At 47.3% G+C, this 17,764-nt stretch overlaps 1 protein-coding gene across 1 annotated transcript in view; it reads left to right on the top strand.

Moving 5' to 3' along the window:
* The window catches only part of rnf139 (ring finger protein 139), a 33,151-nt gene that overhangs the window by 9,789 nt on the left and 5,598 nt on the right, over positions 1-17,764 (top strand). Inside the window, exon 2 of the mRNA XM_060911119.1 lies at positions 11,597-12,171. Coding sequence (XP_060767102.1) covers positions 11,597-12,171 — 575 coding nt within the window. The remainder of the gene's footprint in view (positions 1-11,596; positions 12,172-17,764) is intronic.

Raw genomic sequence — 17,764 nt, forward strand, 5'->3', positions numbered from 1 at the left:
CGCACTCGCAGCGCACTCACAGCTCGCAGCGCACTCGCAGCGCACTCACAGCTCGCAGCGCACTCGCAGCGCACTCACAGCTCGCAGCGCACTCGCAGCGCACTCACAGCTCGCAGCGCACTCGCAGCGCACTCACAGCTCGCAGCGCACTCGCAGCGCACTCACAGCTCGCAGCGCACTCGCAGCGCACTCACAGCTCGCAGCGCACTCGCAGCGCACTCACAGCTCGCAGCGCACTCGCAGCGCACTCACAGCTCGCAGCGCACTCGCAGCGCACTCACAGCTCGCAGCGCACTCGCAGCGCACTCACAGCTCGCAGCGCACTCGCAGCGCACTCACAGCTCGCAGCGCACTCGCAGCGCACTCACAGCTCGCAGCGCACTCGCAGCGCACTCACAGCTCGCAGCGCACTCGCAGCGCACTCACAGCTCGCAGCGCACTCGCAGCGCACTCACAGCTCGCAGCGCACTCGCAGCGCACTCACAGCTCGCAGCGCACTCGCAGCGCACTCACAGCTCGCAGCGCACTCGCAGCGCACTCACAGCTCGCAGCGCACTCGCAGCGCACTCACAGCTCGCAGCGCACTCGCAGCGCACTCACAGCTCGCAGCGCACTCGCAGCGCACTCACAGCTCGCAGCGCACTCGCAGCGCACTCACAGCTCGCAGCGCACTCGCAGCGCACTCACAGCTCGCAGCGCACTCGCAGCGCACTCACAACTCGCAGCGCACTCACAGCTCACTCACAACACTCACAGCTCACTCGCAGCTCACTCACAACTCGCAGCACACTCGCAGCGCACTCACAACTCGCAGCGCACTCGCAGCGCACTCACAACTCGCAGCGCACTCGCAGCGCACTCACAACTCACAGCTCACTCGCAGCGCACTCACAACTCGCAGCTCACTCGCAGCGCACTCACAACTCGCAGCACACTCGCAGCGCACTCACAACTCGCAGCACACTCGCAGCGCACTCACAACTCGCAGCACACTCGCAGCGCACTCACAACTCGCAGCACACTCGCAGCGCACTCACAACTCGCAGCACACTCGCAGCGCACTCACAACTCGCAGCACACTCGCAGCGCACTCACAACTCGCAGCACACTCTCAACGCACTCACAACTCGCAGCACACAGCTCACTCGCAGCGCACTCACAGCTCGCAGCGCACTCGCAGCGCACTCACAGCTCGCAGCGCACTCGCAGCGCACTCACAGCTCGCAGCGCACTCGCAGCGCACTCACAGCTCACTCAACACTCACAGCGCACTCACAACTCGCAGCGCACTCACAGCTCACTCACAGCTCGCAGCGCACTCGCAGCACACTCACAGCTCACTCAACACTCGCAGCACACTCACAACTCGCAGCGCACTCACAGCTCACTCACAACACTCACAGCTCACTCGCAGCGCACTCACAACTCGCAGCACACTCGCAGCGCACTCACAACTCGCAGCACACTCGCAGCGCACTCACAACTCGCAGCACACTCGCAGCGCACTCACAACTCGCAGCACACTCGCAGCGCACTCACAACTCGCAGCACACTCGCAGCGCACTCACAACTCGCAGCACACTCGCAGCGCACTCACAACTCGCAGCACACTCGCAGCGCACTCACAACTCGCAGCACACTCGCAGCGCACTCACAACTCGCAGCACACTCGCAGCGCACTCACAACTCGCAGCACACTCTCAACGCACTCACAACTCGCAGCACACAGCTCACTCACAGCACACTCACAGCTCACTCTCAACACACAGCTCACTCACAGCACACTCACAGCTCACTCAACACTCACAGCACACTCACAACTCGCAGCACACTCACAACTCGCAGCACACTCACAGCTCACTCACAACACTCACAGCTCACTCACAGCACACTCACAACTCGCAGCACACTCACAGCACACTCACAACTCGCAGCACACTCACAGCACACTCACAACTCGCAGCACACTCACAGCACACTCACAACTCGCAGCACACTCACAACTCGCAGCACACTCACAGCACACTCACAACTCGCAGCACACTCACAGCACACTCACAACTCGCAGCACACTCACAGCACACTCACAACTCGCAGCACACTCACAGCACACTCACAACTCGCAGCACACTCACAACTCGCAGCACACTCACAGCACACTCACAACACACTCTCAACACACAGCTCACTCACAGCACACTCACAACTCGCAGCACACTCACAGCACACTCACAACTCGCAGCACACTCACAGCACACTCACAACTCGCAGCACACTCACAGCACACTCACAACTCGCAGCACACTCACAACTCGCAGCACACTCACAGCACACTCACAACACACTCTCAACACACAGCTCACTCACAGCACACTCACAACTCGCAGCACACTCACAGCACACTCACAACTCGCAGCACACTCACAGCACACTCACAACTCGCAGCACACTCACAGCACACTCACAACTCGCAGCACACTCACAACTCGCAGCACACTCACAGCACACTCACAACACACTCTCAACACACAGCTCACTCACAGCACACTCACAACTCTCTCTCAACACACAGCTCACTCACAGCACACTCACAACTCACAGCTCACTCACAGCACACTCACTGCTCACTCACTGCTCACTCACAGCACACTCACAACTCGCAGCACACTCACAGCTCACTCTCAACACACAGCTCACTCACAGCACACTCACAGCTCACTCAACACTCACAGCACACTCACAGCACACTCACAACTCGCAGCACACTCACAGCACACTCACAACTCACAGCTCACTCACAGCACACTCACAGCTCACTCACAACACTCACAGCTCACTCACAGCACACTCACAACTCGCAGCACACTCACAGCACACTCACAACTCACAGCTCACTCACAGCACACTCACAGCACACTCACAACTCGCAGCACACTCACAGCACACTCACAACTCGCAGCACACTCACAACTCGCAGCACACTCACAGCACACTCACAACTCGCAGCACACTCACAACTCGCAGCACACTCACAGCACACTCACAACTCGCAGCACACTCACAGCACACTCACAACTCGCAGCACACTCACAGCACACTCACAACTCGCAGCACACTCACAGCACACTCACAACTCGCAGCACACTCACAACTCGCAGCACACTCGCAGCACACTCACAACTCGCAGCACACTCGCAGCACACTCACAACTCGCAGCACACTCGCAGCACACTCACAACTCGCAGCACACTCGCAGCACACTCACAACTCGCAGCACACTCGCAGCACACTCACAACTCGCAGCACACTCGCAGCACACTCACAACTCGCAGCACACTCACAGCACACTCACAACTCGCAGCACACTCACAGCACACTCACAACTCGCAGCACACTCACAGCACACTCACAACTCGCAGCACACTCACAGCACACTCACAACTCGCAGCACACTCACAGCACACTCACAACTCGCAGCACACTCACAACTCACTCTCAACACACAGCTCACTCACAACACACTCGCAGCTCACTCACAGCACACAGCTCACAACACGCTCACAACACGCTCACAACACGCTCACTCGCAGCGCACTCGCAGCGCACTCGCAGCGCACTCGCAGCGCACTCGCAGCGCACTCGCAGCGCACTCGCAGCGCACTCGCAGCGCACTCGCAGCGCACTCGCAGCGCACAGCTCACAACACGCTCACAACACACTCTCAACTAGCTCACTCACAGCTCACTCACAGCTCATAGCTCACTCACAACACACTCTCAACTAGCTCACTCGCAGCGCACAGCTCACAACACGCTCACACCTAACACACTCGCAGCTCACTCACAGCACACAACTCACAACACGCTCACAACACACTCTCAACTAGCTCACTCACAGCTCATAGCTCACTCACAACACACTCTCAACTAGCTCACTCAACACTCACAGCTCATAGCTCACTCAACACTCACAGCTCATAGCTCACTCACAACACTCGCAGCTCACAGCACACTCACAGCTCGCTCACTCACAACTCACAGCTCACTCGCAGCACACAGCTCACAACACGCTCACACCTAACTCACTCACAGCTCACTCACAGCACACAACTCCCACTGCTGTAGAAACCTGCATGGGCTCAGGTCTAAACTTTTTTTTGTGTATAATTGACTTGTATAACTGGACACATTCCTACTACTACTGTTATTATTTTGGGGGAAGCCACTTCAGGACCAAAAGGTTGCTGGTCAAGTGCCCTTGAGCAAGGTACCGAACCCCTACAGCGCCCCAGGCTGCTCTGGGTTTGCTGTTCTGGATAAGAGTGTCTGTCTGCTAAATGCCTGTCATCATCATTATTATTATTATTATTATTATTATTATTTTGGGGGAAGCCACTTCAGGACCAAAAGGTTGCTGGTTCAACTCCCTGGACCAGCAGGAATGGCTGAAACACCCTTGAGCAAGGCACCTAACCTCTACAGTGCCCAAGGCTGCTCTGGGTTTGCTGTTCTGGATAAGACTGTCTGTCTGCTAAATGCTTGTAATCATCATCATTATTATTATTATTTTGGGGGAAGCCACTTTGGGACCAAAAGGTTGCTGGTTCAGTTCCCTGAATCAGCAGGAATGGCTGAAGTGCCCTTGAGCACGACACCTAATCCCCTACTGCTCCCCAGGCTGCTCTGGATAAGATCGTCTGCTAAATGCCTGTTATTATTGTTATTATTATTATTTTGGGGGGAAGCCACTTTGGGACCAAAAGGTTGCTGGTTCAATTCCCTAGACCAGCAGGAATGGCTGAAGTGCTCTTGAACAAGGCACCTAACCCCTACTGCTCCCCAGGCTGCTCTGGGTCTGTTATACATCGATCTGGGTAAGAGCACCTACTAAATGCCTGTAATCATTTATTTATTTTTATTTTGGTGGAAGCCACTTTGGGACCTAAAGGTTGCTGGTTCAATTCCCTGGACCAGCAGGAATGGCTGAAGTGCCCTTGAGCAAGGCACCTAACCCCCTACTGCTCCCCAGGCTGCTCTGGGTCTGTTATACATCGGTCTGGATAAGAGCGTCTGCTGAACGCCTGTAATTTTTTTTTATTATGTGATGTCACTGGAGATCAGAGTCGGGTTGAGTTATTCTGTATGGCTTTTTCAAATCAAAGTAGCTAATGCATGTTTAACCAGAAGGACACTTGACAGAGCGTGTACCACCGCCATGCCACATATCATCATTGTCATCAAAATCAAATCACTTGAACGTAGGACAACGCTAAAGCTGTACACCAAATGTCATCCAAATCCATTCACTACTTTTTGAGTTGCGTTGGGAACAGACAAGAAAATCCTGGATCCGTCACGTTACATTCATGGTATTTAGTGGACGGATGCTCTTATCCAAAGCGATGTACAAAGTACCCGGAGCAGCTGGGTGTTAGGTGCCTTGCTGAAGGGCACTTGCGCTATTCCTGATGGTCCAGGGAATTGAACCGGTGACCTTTTGGTCCCAAAGCTGCTTCTCTAACCATTAGGTCATGGCTTCCCATGACTTGTTTATAAAGCATTGTTAACAGTAACGGTCTGTAAGGTTGGAGATGACGACTCTCTGGCCAGCCAAAAGGGTCAGAAGAGCGGATGGAACACTCCACTAGGTATTACATCATAACTATCCATTACTCTAACAATAATAATTTCAATTTACATAGTGCCTTTCTCAAAACCCACCGCACGTGGCCTAGTGGTTAGTGTGTCTCCCTCTCGATAGGGAGATCGTGAGTTCTACTCGAAGGTCGGGTCATATCAGAAATCACCATTAAATTGGTACCTACTTCTGTCTGGCAAGGCACGCTGCAGTACTCTTGTGGTTACCAGAGGACTATCTCCCCCCCCCACACACACACACACACTGTAACCCTAGCTATGTAATAGGCGAGAGGCCGAGGGCTATAGAAACGGAGATCGGCGGCGCCACATGGCGCGGGAAGGACTCTTTCTCAAAACCCAAGGTCGCTTGACAATTCTGGAGGGGGAGTCCACCGAGCAGAGGTCAGGCTGTCGTTCCAATGGTGTAGCAGCCACAGTCCCACCAAAAGGCGCACGAAAACAAGTCCCACACTGCCAGCACAGCCGCCGCCGCGACGCCGTCAGGCAGCGTCGGAACTAGGGTTGCAAAGGGGCGGAAAATTTCCATGGAAACTTTGGTACGGGAATTTAAAAAAAAAAAGCACTGGAATTACGGTAATTTAGGGGAGTTATTTAATTATATATATAATTTATTAATTATTTATTATTAAGTCATAAACAAACAAATATAAACATTTTATTTTGTCATCAGCAGACATTATTGCAAAATGGAGACAATTAAAACACATGACTGATTTATTTGTAAGAAGAACTTTATCAATGCTTATTTCTCTTATTGAACAAAACATGAACTTTTGCCAATATGTTGCTTACAGCTCCCACTTATGGGACAGAACAGACAGAACGTAACTCTCTTTCTGACTCGAACTCAAATTCAAAATGTAAAATGAAAAATGTTTTCCCCTTCGAAAAAAAAAGTCTTAAATGTCAAAGTCTTGGATATCAATGCATTTACACAAAGTTTCTCAGGCCTTATTTTTGCATGTTCTATTTTGCATGTTCTCTACATTTCCATTTATTTTTACCAGTAAGCTAGCATTAAATTTAGTTTTCTTACATGAAATGTTCATAGGAAGCTTTCATTTAGCTTATCTGGTTTCCCATTAAGCTAGCACAATTTGCTGTAACTAGCATCACAAGCTAACTACTTCAATGAAATGGCACAATTCTAATTTACAAGTAAATTAGCACTAGATTTAGGCCCAATCCCAATTCTAATTTCTACCCCTTCCCCTCCGCCTTCCCCTTGAAACTGAGCTACAAGGGATAGGGCTTGAAATTCAACCCTTACATATTGGGATAGCCCTTCAACGATTGCATACGTCATCGCGTACCTCCGTCAGCGTTTACGTTAGCAAAACGCGACCAAATGCGTCATTGGCTGCGACCAGCCGCTACAGTCAGAGCCAGAGGCAGAAATCTCTGCTGGCAGGGTGTGATTTGTGTTAACTAACACCACTGAATGGGATATCTTTGGCGCTTCGTGCACCACATCCGACAGAATGAGGTGTCAGAACACTCATGTAAACAATAAAAGCGAGAATAACAGAACAAAACGTACGCAGTCAAGCAACTGAAAACAATACTCACTCCCAAAGCTTTTTAGCAGCAGCTTGGATTTCAGAAATCGCTGCTCATTCTCAGCTCGAAAGCGAATCAAGCGGCGTGTTTCCTCTGGATAACAACTTAAAACACGTAAATAATGGAGAAAATACATTTATGACAATCTTTTGCCGCGGGAACCGCCATCTTTCTGAAATCCGCATGAAATCTCGCTGAAATCCGCATGGCATTGTGGGAAATCACTCAAACCCCTTCGTTCGGAGTCAGCTCCAGGAAAATCTCCGTTTGGAGGGGTACAGAAGCCCTGCCCCTTCCCCTTTCCCTCCGCGGTAACTGGGATTGGGATACCCCTACCCCTTCACGTGAACGCGCAAAATGGAGGGGAAGGGCCAAGGGGTTGGTCCAAGGGGTGAAATGGGATTCGGCCTTATTCTACTGTACCTTTTTCATTTTTACTTAAATACCATAATGGGTAAAAAATCATCCTCAAACATCCTCAAAACTTACTTGATGGCATGTAGTCCTTTGTAATGTGTGATCTCGGCAGTTTGTGTTTAAAACAGTTCTAGCTCTTCAGAATTCTAGAAGTTATTGTGCATGTGATTGAGGGCTGCAAAATGCATGTAAGGGGTGTGGCTTCAATGGCTCCTGAGAAAATAACGTTTTGTCCATGTGAGTGAGTAACACCGTGCTATGCACAACTTTATTCCCATAAATCTGCCTCTTTTAACCAAGATTATGCTACAATATGTTTTTCTACTTACTTAATTGATGTCCACTTTCAAAATTCCCAGTCTTTTCCCGAAAATTCCCATGGAAAGTTTCCACCTTTGAAAATTCCCGGAATTTTGCAACTCTAGTCGGAACATCACGCCAAACACTAAAGCACTTCTGCACAGAGCGCTGGACAACCACGATGTTAAAATGAGCAACAAGCTCGGAGCACAGGCATCACCCACGGCAAACCAAGGCCTGAAGGGAACCGACACCCAAAACTGGGTCCAGAGCTCCACCACAACCAGCGGATAAAAACACTCAAAAATGAACATCAAGATGCACAAAAAAAAAGGAGAGAAAATAAAATAAAAAGCTCCGGTGAGAAGTAGCAGCCAAAATGCGCACGACGTACTCTGAACCGGAACCGGGTTGTGACACGTGCATTCCGCCCACCTTGTGTTCTGCACAGACCCCTTAGCTGTTATCAGTGAGGGGACTCTTACTGTGAAACCATCGTGCGTTGCAGCAGCGTCACAAGTGGTTTCACAGTTACACACACCAATGACGTTTACAGAAACACTGATTTAAAATGCCCGTCTGTTCTTTTTCCTGACGAGCAAGTGCACGTCAGCCATTCCTGGTGGTCCAGGGAATCAAACCGGCGACCTTTTGGTCCTAAAGCTGCTTCTTTAATCATCAGGCTTCCCCGTACAAATCGACAAACAAACACGGGTGACACTATAACCTCCTCCGACAAACTTGGCGGAGGTAAAAAGTCACCGAATGGTGTCGGAGATTAATTTGCAAACTTATTTGTTGCAAAATAGGATGTTTTTGATAAAGGTCCTTCATCTGTTTGTACTCTTTTTACTGAAGAGTAGAAAACACACCAGCTTGAAAGAAGTGCCGGGGGAGGGGAGAAGCCTAAAATGCAAAAAAAAAAAAAGAGTAGCATGCTGTAGATGCACAATGGTGTAACAGAGGGGGGAAAAAATAAAATAAATTCAGGTTTTGATTTTATGTACTGAAATAACTATTGGGCACAATTTTTACAATATCTATATAAATTAGTTTTTACCCATTTTAACCTTGAAATCAGCATTTTAATGATTATGCATTGTTTATCGCGCTAAAACAAGCAAAAACGTCATAAGACAGTGGAAATGCTACCTTTACTACTGTCACGTGGCGTCTTTCTCGATCGCACGTGCCTAGAAGCGTACCTTCTAGAACATTCCTGGGTGGTCACGGACTGTCACGTAGCCTAGTTCGGTTGTGAAACTCGCTAGGATGGAGTATTTTCGCGAGTTTAGTGGCGAATTTCTCTCTCCTCAAAATTTTGTAACCTGAAACCCTACAAGAAATGTTTCATAATGTTTGGGATTTTGAAAAATGCTTCTAGCAAGTTTATTTCGCTGTGTTTTTCCGTGAAACTTGGCATAAATCATCCTTAAGTGATGAGCGTGACGTTGTTTGTTTGTTATTTTGGTATGGGTCACGGAGTTGGTCGGAAGCGGGAGAAATGAGTTTCTCAACTACAGCAGCACTTCTCACTGACTAAATCTCTAGGCCATTATTAAAAAATGTTCTGTTTCCGGTCCACCGGCCGGGTGAGTGCCGTTTGTGCGGTTGAAAATTTTTTTTTTTAACACCGGTTTTTCGACATTTTTTTGGGGGGGGTTCGTAAATCTAAAATCGAACTTGACATTTCCGCATTCCCAGGGCTTTCCACTAAGGCTCATACTAGCCAGCCATGACAAATAAGTAGCCGCCGGGGGGGTAAACACAAAATAAACTCCTGTGCACGCAGTTCCCAGGATTAAATATATTTTCCACAAACCATTTATTTATTCACTTTACTCAAATACAAAGTAAAATGGCAGTAAATCTTCTTTCTTTTCTTGCGTATTGCATCATGAGGCGTTCCTGGCTTGTAAATCTCTTATTTTCGGTGCATGACACATTCACGCAGCTGAGCATGCTGTGAATTAACAACGACAACGGTGGCTACACAATTACACACTCGGCGAACATTTCTCCATTTGTGTATGAAAATACACTCCAACCACTCAGTTTGGTTTCATTTACAACCAACGGTGTCTTTTGATGCCAGCACGTAATTGAACGAGAGAAGACTGGTTTACCGGAGACAAAATAAGCGTCATCTCTGCTTCTGTCCCCTCCGATGTCGCCTCCGACACACTACTGCCTCCGCCGAGTGTGCGCGCGCACACACCGCATGTCGGGGCCGCGGATGAGTTACTCTCCCTTGATCAACGAAGTCGGCGGGGAATTTGTGGTTATTATCGGTACAAACAGCGCGAATCACAACTTAAATGCGTGCGGTTCAGTTTGACATTATTGTCAGTCCGTTAGATAAACATTTAATTTTATTAAAATCGAAAATTAATATTTAGAGCCTGTGGGCTACAAAAATAATAGTCATTAAAGTAGCCGGCTGGACTTGTGTAGTCGGCTGTACGGCCGGCAGCCGGCACTTGTGGAAAGCCCTGCATTCCGCGCAGAATATAGAACTGAATCAGCTCTGCACATGCACCGTGCGGCACAAAAAAACGGCAGCCACCATGAAGGAAGGAGATCCGGAGTTTTCAAACATTTGCTTAAGTGTGAAATCGCAAAATGGCATTCTAGCGAACAACAAAATAGTAAAGATTCAGAAAAACAAATCATTCAGTGATCATTTTAATAGTGTAATTTCATCCGAACTCGGCCTAACGCTCGGTTTAGAACTACAAAAAGTCCGCGTGTCGGACATTTTAAGTACCTTTGTAAAAGTTTTGCAAACGCTGCAGTCAGCATTTAAAATGCTAACTTAAAGTTTTTGTACAAGTTTCAGTTGATTAAACCGTCATATTTTATTAAATGTATCTGCTTTTGTAATAAAAAAAGTACTGAAAGAAAAAGCAAACACAGCATTGCGATTTCTTATCCATCCATTAAAAAAAAAAAAATCCCTCCCTCCCGACTGAAATTTTTTTTTTTTTTTTTTTTTTTGCTCACCCGGTGGACAGGAAACGGATTTTTTTTTTTTTTAAGGATGGCCCTAGATCTACTGAAGCTATGAGGATATAAATCACCAGGATTCTAATTTACTGGGTGAGAAGTATTATATATATTTTTTGAAAGGTTTATTCGCGCTACAAGTCCATGAAAGTTGGAATTGTTCGTGAAGGGGTTAGTTAGATTTTGGTAGCGTGACACACAACAAGCAAAAGAAAAAACACATTTTCTTCCGAATTTCCTTGCTTTATCAAAATAATTTTTTGATACATTAAAAGACTGTTTATAATAAAGTGATTTTTTTTTTTTTTTTTTTTTAATAGAGAATATTTGATCAAAACTTTCAAAACGGCATTCAAAGTGATTTTTCACGGGTGTAAATGTTACATGTGACGTCCATAATTGCGTTAAATTTTAAGAGCTAAAATTCTGTTAAAAATTCTAGATTTGTGCCATCATTCTGGGGTTTTGCTGAATAATACTTTAGGGAGTTCTCTTACAATGCTGAAAATTCAATGAGTTTTGGTGAAATTCTAGAAAAGTTATTTACGTTTTAATGCATCTGATGGCGATTGTGCTCACACAGCGTGCTACTCATAAAAAACGATGTTCTGTTCGTTCTTTGTGCAAAGAAATATTGTGTGTGTGTTTTTCAGGTATTGCGGTGTGCAGTGTTGTGCTGGTGTTGTCCCAGAAGTCCCTGCTGAAGTTCTACTCCCTGCTCATGGGCATGCTGCTCGGATCCACCGCCGTGCTGCTAAACTACTACGCTACGTCGCACGTGGACTCGTACCGAGCGACGCCCAGCTTTGGGCTGCTTCCTCGTGCCAGACCTGCGCTGTGGCTGGCTGTGGCTGCACTGCAGCTCCTCTTAGCCTCGGGCTACGTTCTGCTGCTCGGCGTCAAGTCGCCGTACTCCACCCTGATGATGCTGGACGTCCTGGTGCCCGTGTCGGGGCTCTTCGTGGAGCTTCCGGTGGACGTGAGGCGGACGTTGGCAGTGGTCTCGGGATCGGTGCTAGGCCTGAACACCGCCGTGTGCCTGCTCGTCCGCTTTAAGAGACTCTACTACTCGTGCCGTTACGTGTACTTACTGGTGCGGCACATGTACCACATCTACGGCGTCCAGCTGCTTCTGGAGGACACGTGGAAGAGGATTCGAGTGCCGGATGTGCTGCGGGTTTTCTGGCTCACCCGTGTCGCCGCGCAGGCTGTGGTTCTGATCTATGCGGTGAGGACGACCTTGAATTTGATGTTTTCGTATTCCGCAGGATGATTTTGGCGTTCACTATGACCACGTGCTGCTCGGCGAACACTTGGTGACACAGGTCGATGGATTAAAACGATGAATCTTACTTGAATCACACACTGTATCGCCTGTGAAGGTGAATGAGCTGGAAAACGTTTGCACTTGTACAGAATAGGGATGGCGAAAACTAAAAAAAAAAAATCTTGACCGACCACCGAGCCTCATTAGTCGGTTAAAGTCGGTTAACCTGAGTTTAAACAGGGATGCAAACGGCGCGCCTTTTTCACGGCTCGTGCAGATCCGATTTTTTTTTTTTTGGGGGGGGGGCGGGCGTTGGAGTGTCTGAATAATTTCATCAGAGTAAATTCTGTATTAAAATTACTACATAAGCAAATGCCGTTACAGTCCATGAAAAAGTCGGCATCTGCGGCTTTAGTTTGTGTGGAGAGATATGATCTGCAATAACATGCATTGTTGGCTACAGACCGAAACATACTTTCAGAATGCACTGGCCAAGGCAGGACTAAACTCCATGTGCCTTCTAATAATAATTAAAAAAACAGAATAGTAATTTGTAAGCTAAAAAGCCTGTGTCTACACTTTTCTCTCGCCGAGTGGCAGCCAATGTTGCCAGATATTGCTGACGTTTTCCAGCCCAAAATATGTTCAAAACCCGCCAAAATCCACTTAAAACTGCCCAAATAGGCGGGAAACCGCCCAATGTGGCAACACTGGTGGCAGCTGTGTTCAACTGGGGCGGGACATGACTGAATGGGTGCTTCTGATTTGTCAGCTGTCTTTAACTGGGGCGGGACATGACTGAATGGGTGTTTCTGATTTGTCAGCTGTCTTTAACTGGGGCGGGACATGACTGAATGGGTGTTTCTGATTTGCCAGCTGTCTTTAACTGGGGCGGGACATGACTGAATGGGTGTTTCTGATTTGCCAGCTGTCGTCCTTACACTGCATGGCACGCCCCAAGCGTTTACAAACACAGAATTCCAGGTTCTCCACTCCAAAATCGGCAGCTTCAAAACGATTTTTTTTTTTTTTCAACGACAACCAAAAAAAAAAATTAACCGGTTAACGTTGATTCGGTCAACCACCGGTCAAACGGTCATCGGTTAACATCCCTAGTACAGAAACGGCTGAAGTTTATCCTCATTTTTTTTTTTTTTTTTTTTTTTAATTTAACCTTTATTTTACCAGGAGAGAAGACCCATTGAGATGAATAATCTCTTTTACAAGGGCGTCCTGGCCAAGAGGCAGCACAGGTTACAGAACTAAAATTACAATTTACAGGAGTCTGATTAAAAGAAAAAAAATCATTTGAAACAGTTACAAATCAGGGACGCCGTCTCAAGTGCTCTCAGTCTGGAGTTAAAATCGCTCAATGGAATAAGCTTTTATTTTTAGGTCCTTTTGCAGCTTGCTCCAGGTGGTGGGGGCAGAGAAAACAAAAGCTCTTTTTCCCCGCTCTGTGCGGACGGATGGGACAGAGAGCAGCAAATGATCATTGGAGCGCAGGCCAGAAGAGTCACGGTTCCTCAGTGTGATTAGGTTACTGATGTAGGGTGGCAGTAGTCCAAGTATTGCCTTGTATATAAAGGTATATCAGTGAGTCAGCCTCCTGGTAGACAGTGACGGCCATCCGACTCGGGAATATAGTTCGCAGTGACGGGTCAAGGCCCTACAATTAGTGATGAACCTCAGGGCAGCGTGATACACAGAGTCAGTCTTACTCAGGCATTGAGCTGAAGCGTTCATGTACAACAAGTCTCCATAGTCTAAAATAGATAAACAGGTTGCAGCGACAAGGTGCTTCTTAACATCAAAAGAAAAACAAAATTTATTTCTAAATAAAAAACCCAGCTTCAGTTTAAGTTTAATAAGATTTTCAATATTATTATAACGAGCGGGGTTGCGACAGACATGGCGGAACCAGCGGCCTTTGACACAGAAGCGAGTGCTCGAGAGCCAGCAATATTTACTTGGCTTGTCAGCTGTGGGTTTTTTTTTTTTCTTCCCCCCCTTCTCTTTACTGTCACGTTTTGCCTCTGATAATGTTCCGAGAGAAGAAGAAGAAGAAGAAGAAAAAAAAAAAGATTTTATGGACGTATCTGAACACACACCCCGAACTGGCTGCTGAGTGAGCAGTTTGTAAACAGACTAAAGCCTAGGTCACAACAGGACGTACGATTTTTTTTTTTTTTTTTTTTTTTGGCGTTTCCCAAATCACTGCAGTTTTTTTTTCTTTTTTTAAATGGAGAAAGACACGTTGGCCGTAAGTTTGTCTTGCAACCTGAAAAAAAAACCCATAAGCGCCCGTAGATTTTGTTTGACATGACGAAGAACCTCTGCGGCCAGTCTACGGCTCAAAAATCAGCACGTCACACGCGCGCCCTCCGTGCGTTTTTTGCACGTAGACCGGCCGTAGGAGCACGTACAGCCGGTTGTGACCGAGGCTTAACACGTGGTTAGGACGCCCCGCGTGCATTAAGAAATTCAAACATGATGATGCAGACTGGCTATCATGGATGCAAACGGTGCGCCTTTTGGCGGATGCCACCTTTTTCACGACTGTCTGGGGGACTTGTGTGAATCTCACAGATCCGATGAGGGTGGTTTTTTTTGGGGGGGGGCGTTGGAGTGTCTGATTATAATTTCATCAGAGTAAATTCTGTATTAAAATTACTAAATAAGCAAATGCCGTTACAGTCCATGAAACATAGGAAGTATAAGTATGAGAAGAAAACAGTAAATCAGAAAGCTGCGCACGTAAAGCCAATTACGTAACTTGCGTCGGACTGATGGAAATCCTTGCGCGTGCAGTGAAGTGCAGCCAGCAGCAGATAATGGCGCGCAGACAATTGGCTTTACGTGCGCAGCTTTCTGATTTACTGTTTTCTTCTCTTATGCCGCTTTTCCACTACAAACGCGGCTGAGCCGTGCCGTGCCGAGTCGAGCTGAGTCGGGCTGAGTGGGGCTGTTGGAGTTGCATTTCGACTACAACCGCGCTGAACCGTGCTGGCTGGAAGTGGGTGGACACATTGGGTGGAGTTAGCGAAAGTGGGTGGACGTCATGTGATGTCGTTAAGCAGCGCAAACAGTGACATCAGTGACAGTGGCGGAACAAGTCAGAGCCGGGCCGGGGGCGGGGCAAATGACCGGGCCCTTTATTAAAGCTTATCATAACATCATTTTAGGCTACAAAATGTCCGCAACTGCGGTGTTTACCAATTTCAACACTACCGGGTGCAACTATGTTATTTAGTACATCAAGTCCTTCAAACGAACATGTAACTCAGAAACAAAAAACATTAGGATACTGTACATGGCTCATAATAAAACATCAATAGCCTATACTGCGCACATTATTTGAAGGGCATACGAATGAGCGCTCAGAGGTTGCAACGGTGACAGGAAGAGTCAGAAATAAAAGGAGGGCGGTGCAAACCTCACTGAATGCACTGTGTTTACCAATTTCAACACTACGGGGTGCAACTATGTTATTTTGTACATTAAGTCCTTCAAACGAACATGTAACTCAGAAACAAAAAACATTAGGTGACATACTTTACATGGCTCATAATAAAACATCAATAGCCTACTGCGCGCATTATTTGAAGGGCATACGACGAGCCTTGCGCTCCGCGAACTCGTGCACGATGCTCTGTATGTCACTGATTCAGTGATCTTTTCAGCGGTAGTCTCACGACCCGAATAGTAAACAATAAACATGGAGGACATGGAGTCGTTAGTGTTGCTGGTCTTGGTGCTGTGGCTTGTTGTCACCGACAACGCGGACAGATACTGGCAAGAGCGTATAGATGAGGCGAGGCGCATAAGGCTTCAGAAATTCTCGTAATTCATAATTATTCTCCTTCCGGGTTTGCGGTGTTTACAGATCCCAGCGCGCTCGCGGGGCGTGTGTGGGCATGTGAGGACACTCCTCCTCACCAATCAGTGCACAGGGGAGTGTCTGCTCACGCCCCCAACCTCAGTCGGCACGGTTTGGCTCGCTTCAGCCCCACTCCAAAACGGTGCGAGTTTTAGGGGCTAAGCAGGGCTGAAACGAGCCGAGTCGTGCTGGTTTTTGGTAGTCGAAACGCGAGCCATGTCGGGCTGAAGTGAGCTGAAGCGAGCTGAAAAAGGGTAGTGGAAAAGGGCCACTATACTTCCTATGTTTCATGGACTGTAACGGCATTTGCTTTAGTAATTTTAATACAGAATTTACTTTGATGAAATTATAATCAGGCCATTCTTAAAAAAAATCCGTTTCCTGTCCACCGGGTGAGCGCAAAAATTGTCAGTCGGGAGGGAGGGATTTTTTTTTTTTTTTTAAATGGATGGATGGATAAGAAATCGCAATGCTGTTTGCTTTTTCTTTCAGTACTTTTTTTATTACAAAAGCAGACACATTTAATAAAACGACGGTTTAATTAACTGAAACTTGTACAAAAACTTTAGCATTTTAAATGCTGACTGCAACATTTGCAAAACTTTTACAAAGGTACTTAAAATGTCCGACACACGGACTTTCTGTAGTTCTAAATCGAGCGTTAGGCCGAGTTCGGATGAAATTACACTATTAAAATGATCACTGAATGATTTGTTTTTCTGAATCTTTACTATTTTGTTGTTCGCTAGAATACCATTTTGCGATTTCACACTTAAGCAAATGTTTGAAAACTCCGGATCTCCTTCCTTCATGGTGGCTGCTATTTTTTTTGTGCCGCACGGCACATGCGCAGAGCTGATTCAGTTCTATATTCTGCGCGGAATGCAGGGCTTTCCACAAGCGCCGGCTGCCGGCCGTACAGCCGACTACACAATTAAGTCCAGCCGGCTACTTTAATGACTATTATTTTTGTAGCCCACAGGCTCTAAATATTAATTTTCGATTTTAATAAAATTAAATGTTTATCTAACGGACTGACAATAACGTCAAACTGAACCGCACTCATTTAAGTTGTGATTCGCGCTGTTTGTACCGATAATAACCACAAATTCCCCGCCGACTTCGTTGATCAAGGGAGAGTAACTCATCCGCTGCCCCGACATGCGGTGTGTGCGCGCACTCGGCGGAGGCAGTAGTGTGTCGGGGCTGTCGGAGGGAACAGAAGCAGAGATAACGCTTATTTTGTCTCCGGTAAACCAGTCTTCTCTCGTTCAATTACGTGCTGGCATCAAAAGACACCGTTGGTTGTAAATGAACCCAAACTGAGTCGTTGGAGTATATTTTCATACACAAATGGAGAAATGTTCGCCGAGTGTTTAATTGTGTAGCCGCCACTGCAGACCGTTGTTGTTGTTAATTCATAGCATGCTCAGCTGCGTGAATGTGTCATGCACCAAAAATAAGAGATTTACAAGCCAGGAACGCCTCATGATGCAATACGCAAGAAAAGAAAGAAGATTTACTGCCATTTTACTTTGTATTTGAGTAAAGTGAATAAATAAGTGGTCTGTGGAAAATACATTTAATCCTGGGAACTGCGTGCACAGGAGTTTATTTTGTGGTTACTCCCCCCCCGGCTACTTATTTGTCATGGCTGGCTAGCAGCGCTCGAAA

This window comes from Neoarius graeffei, chromosome 2 (genome assembly GCF_027579695.1).
Source record: "Neoarius graeffei isolate fNeoGra1 chromosome 2, fNeoGra1.pri, whole genome shotgun sequence".
Taxonomy (NCBI): Eukaryota; Metazoa; Chordata; class Actinopteri; order Siluriformes; family Ariidae; genus Neoarius; species Neoarius graeffei.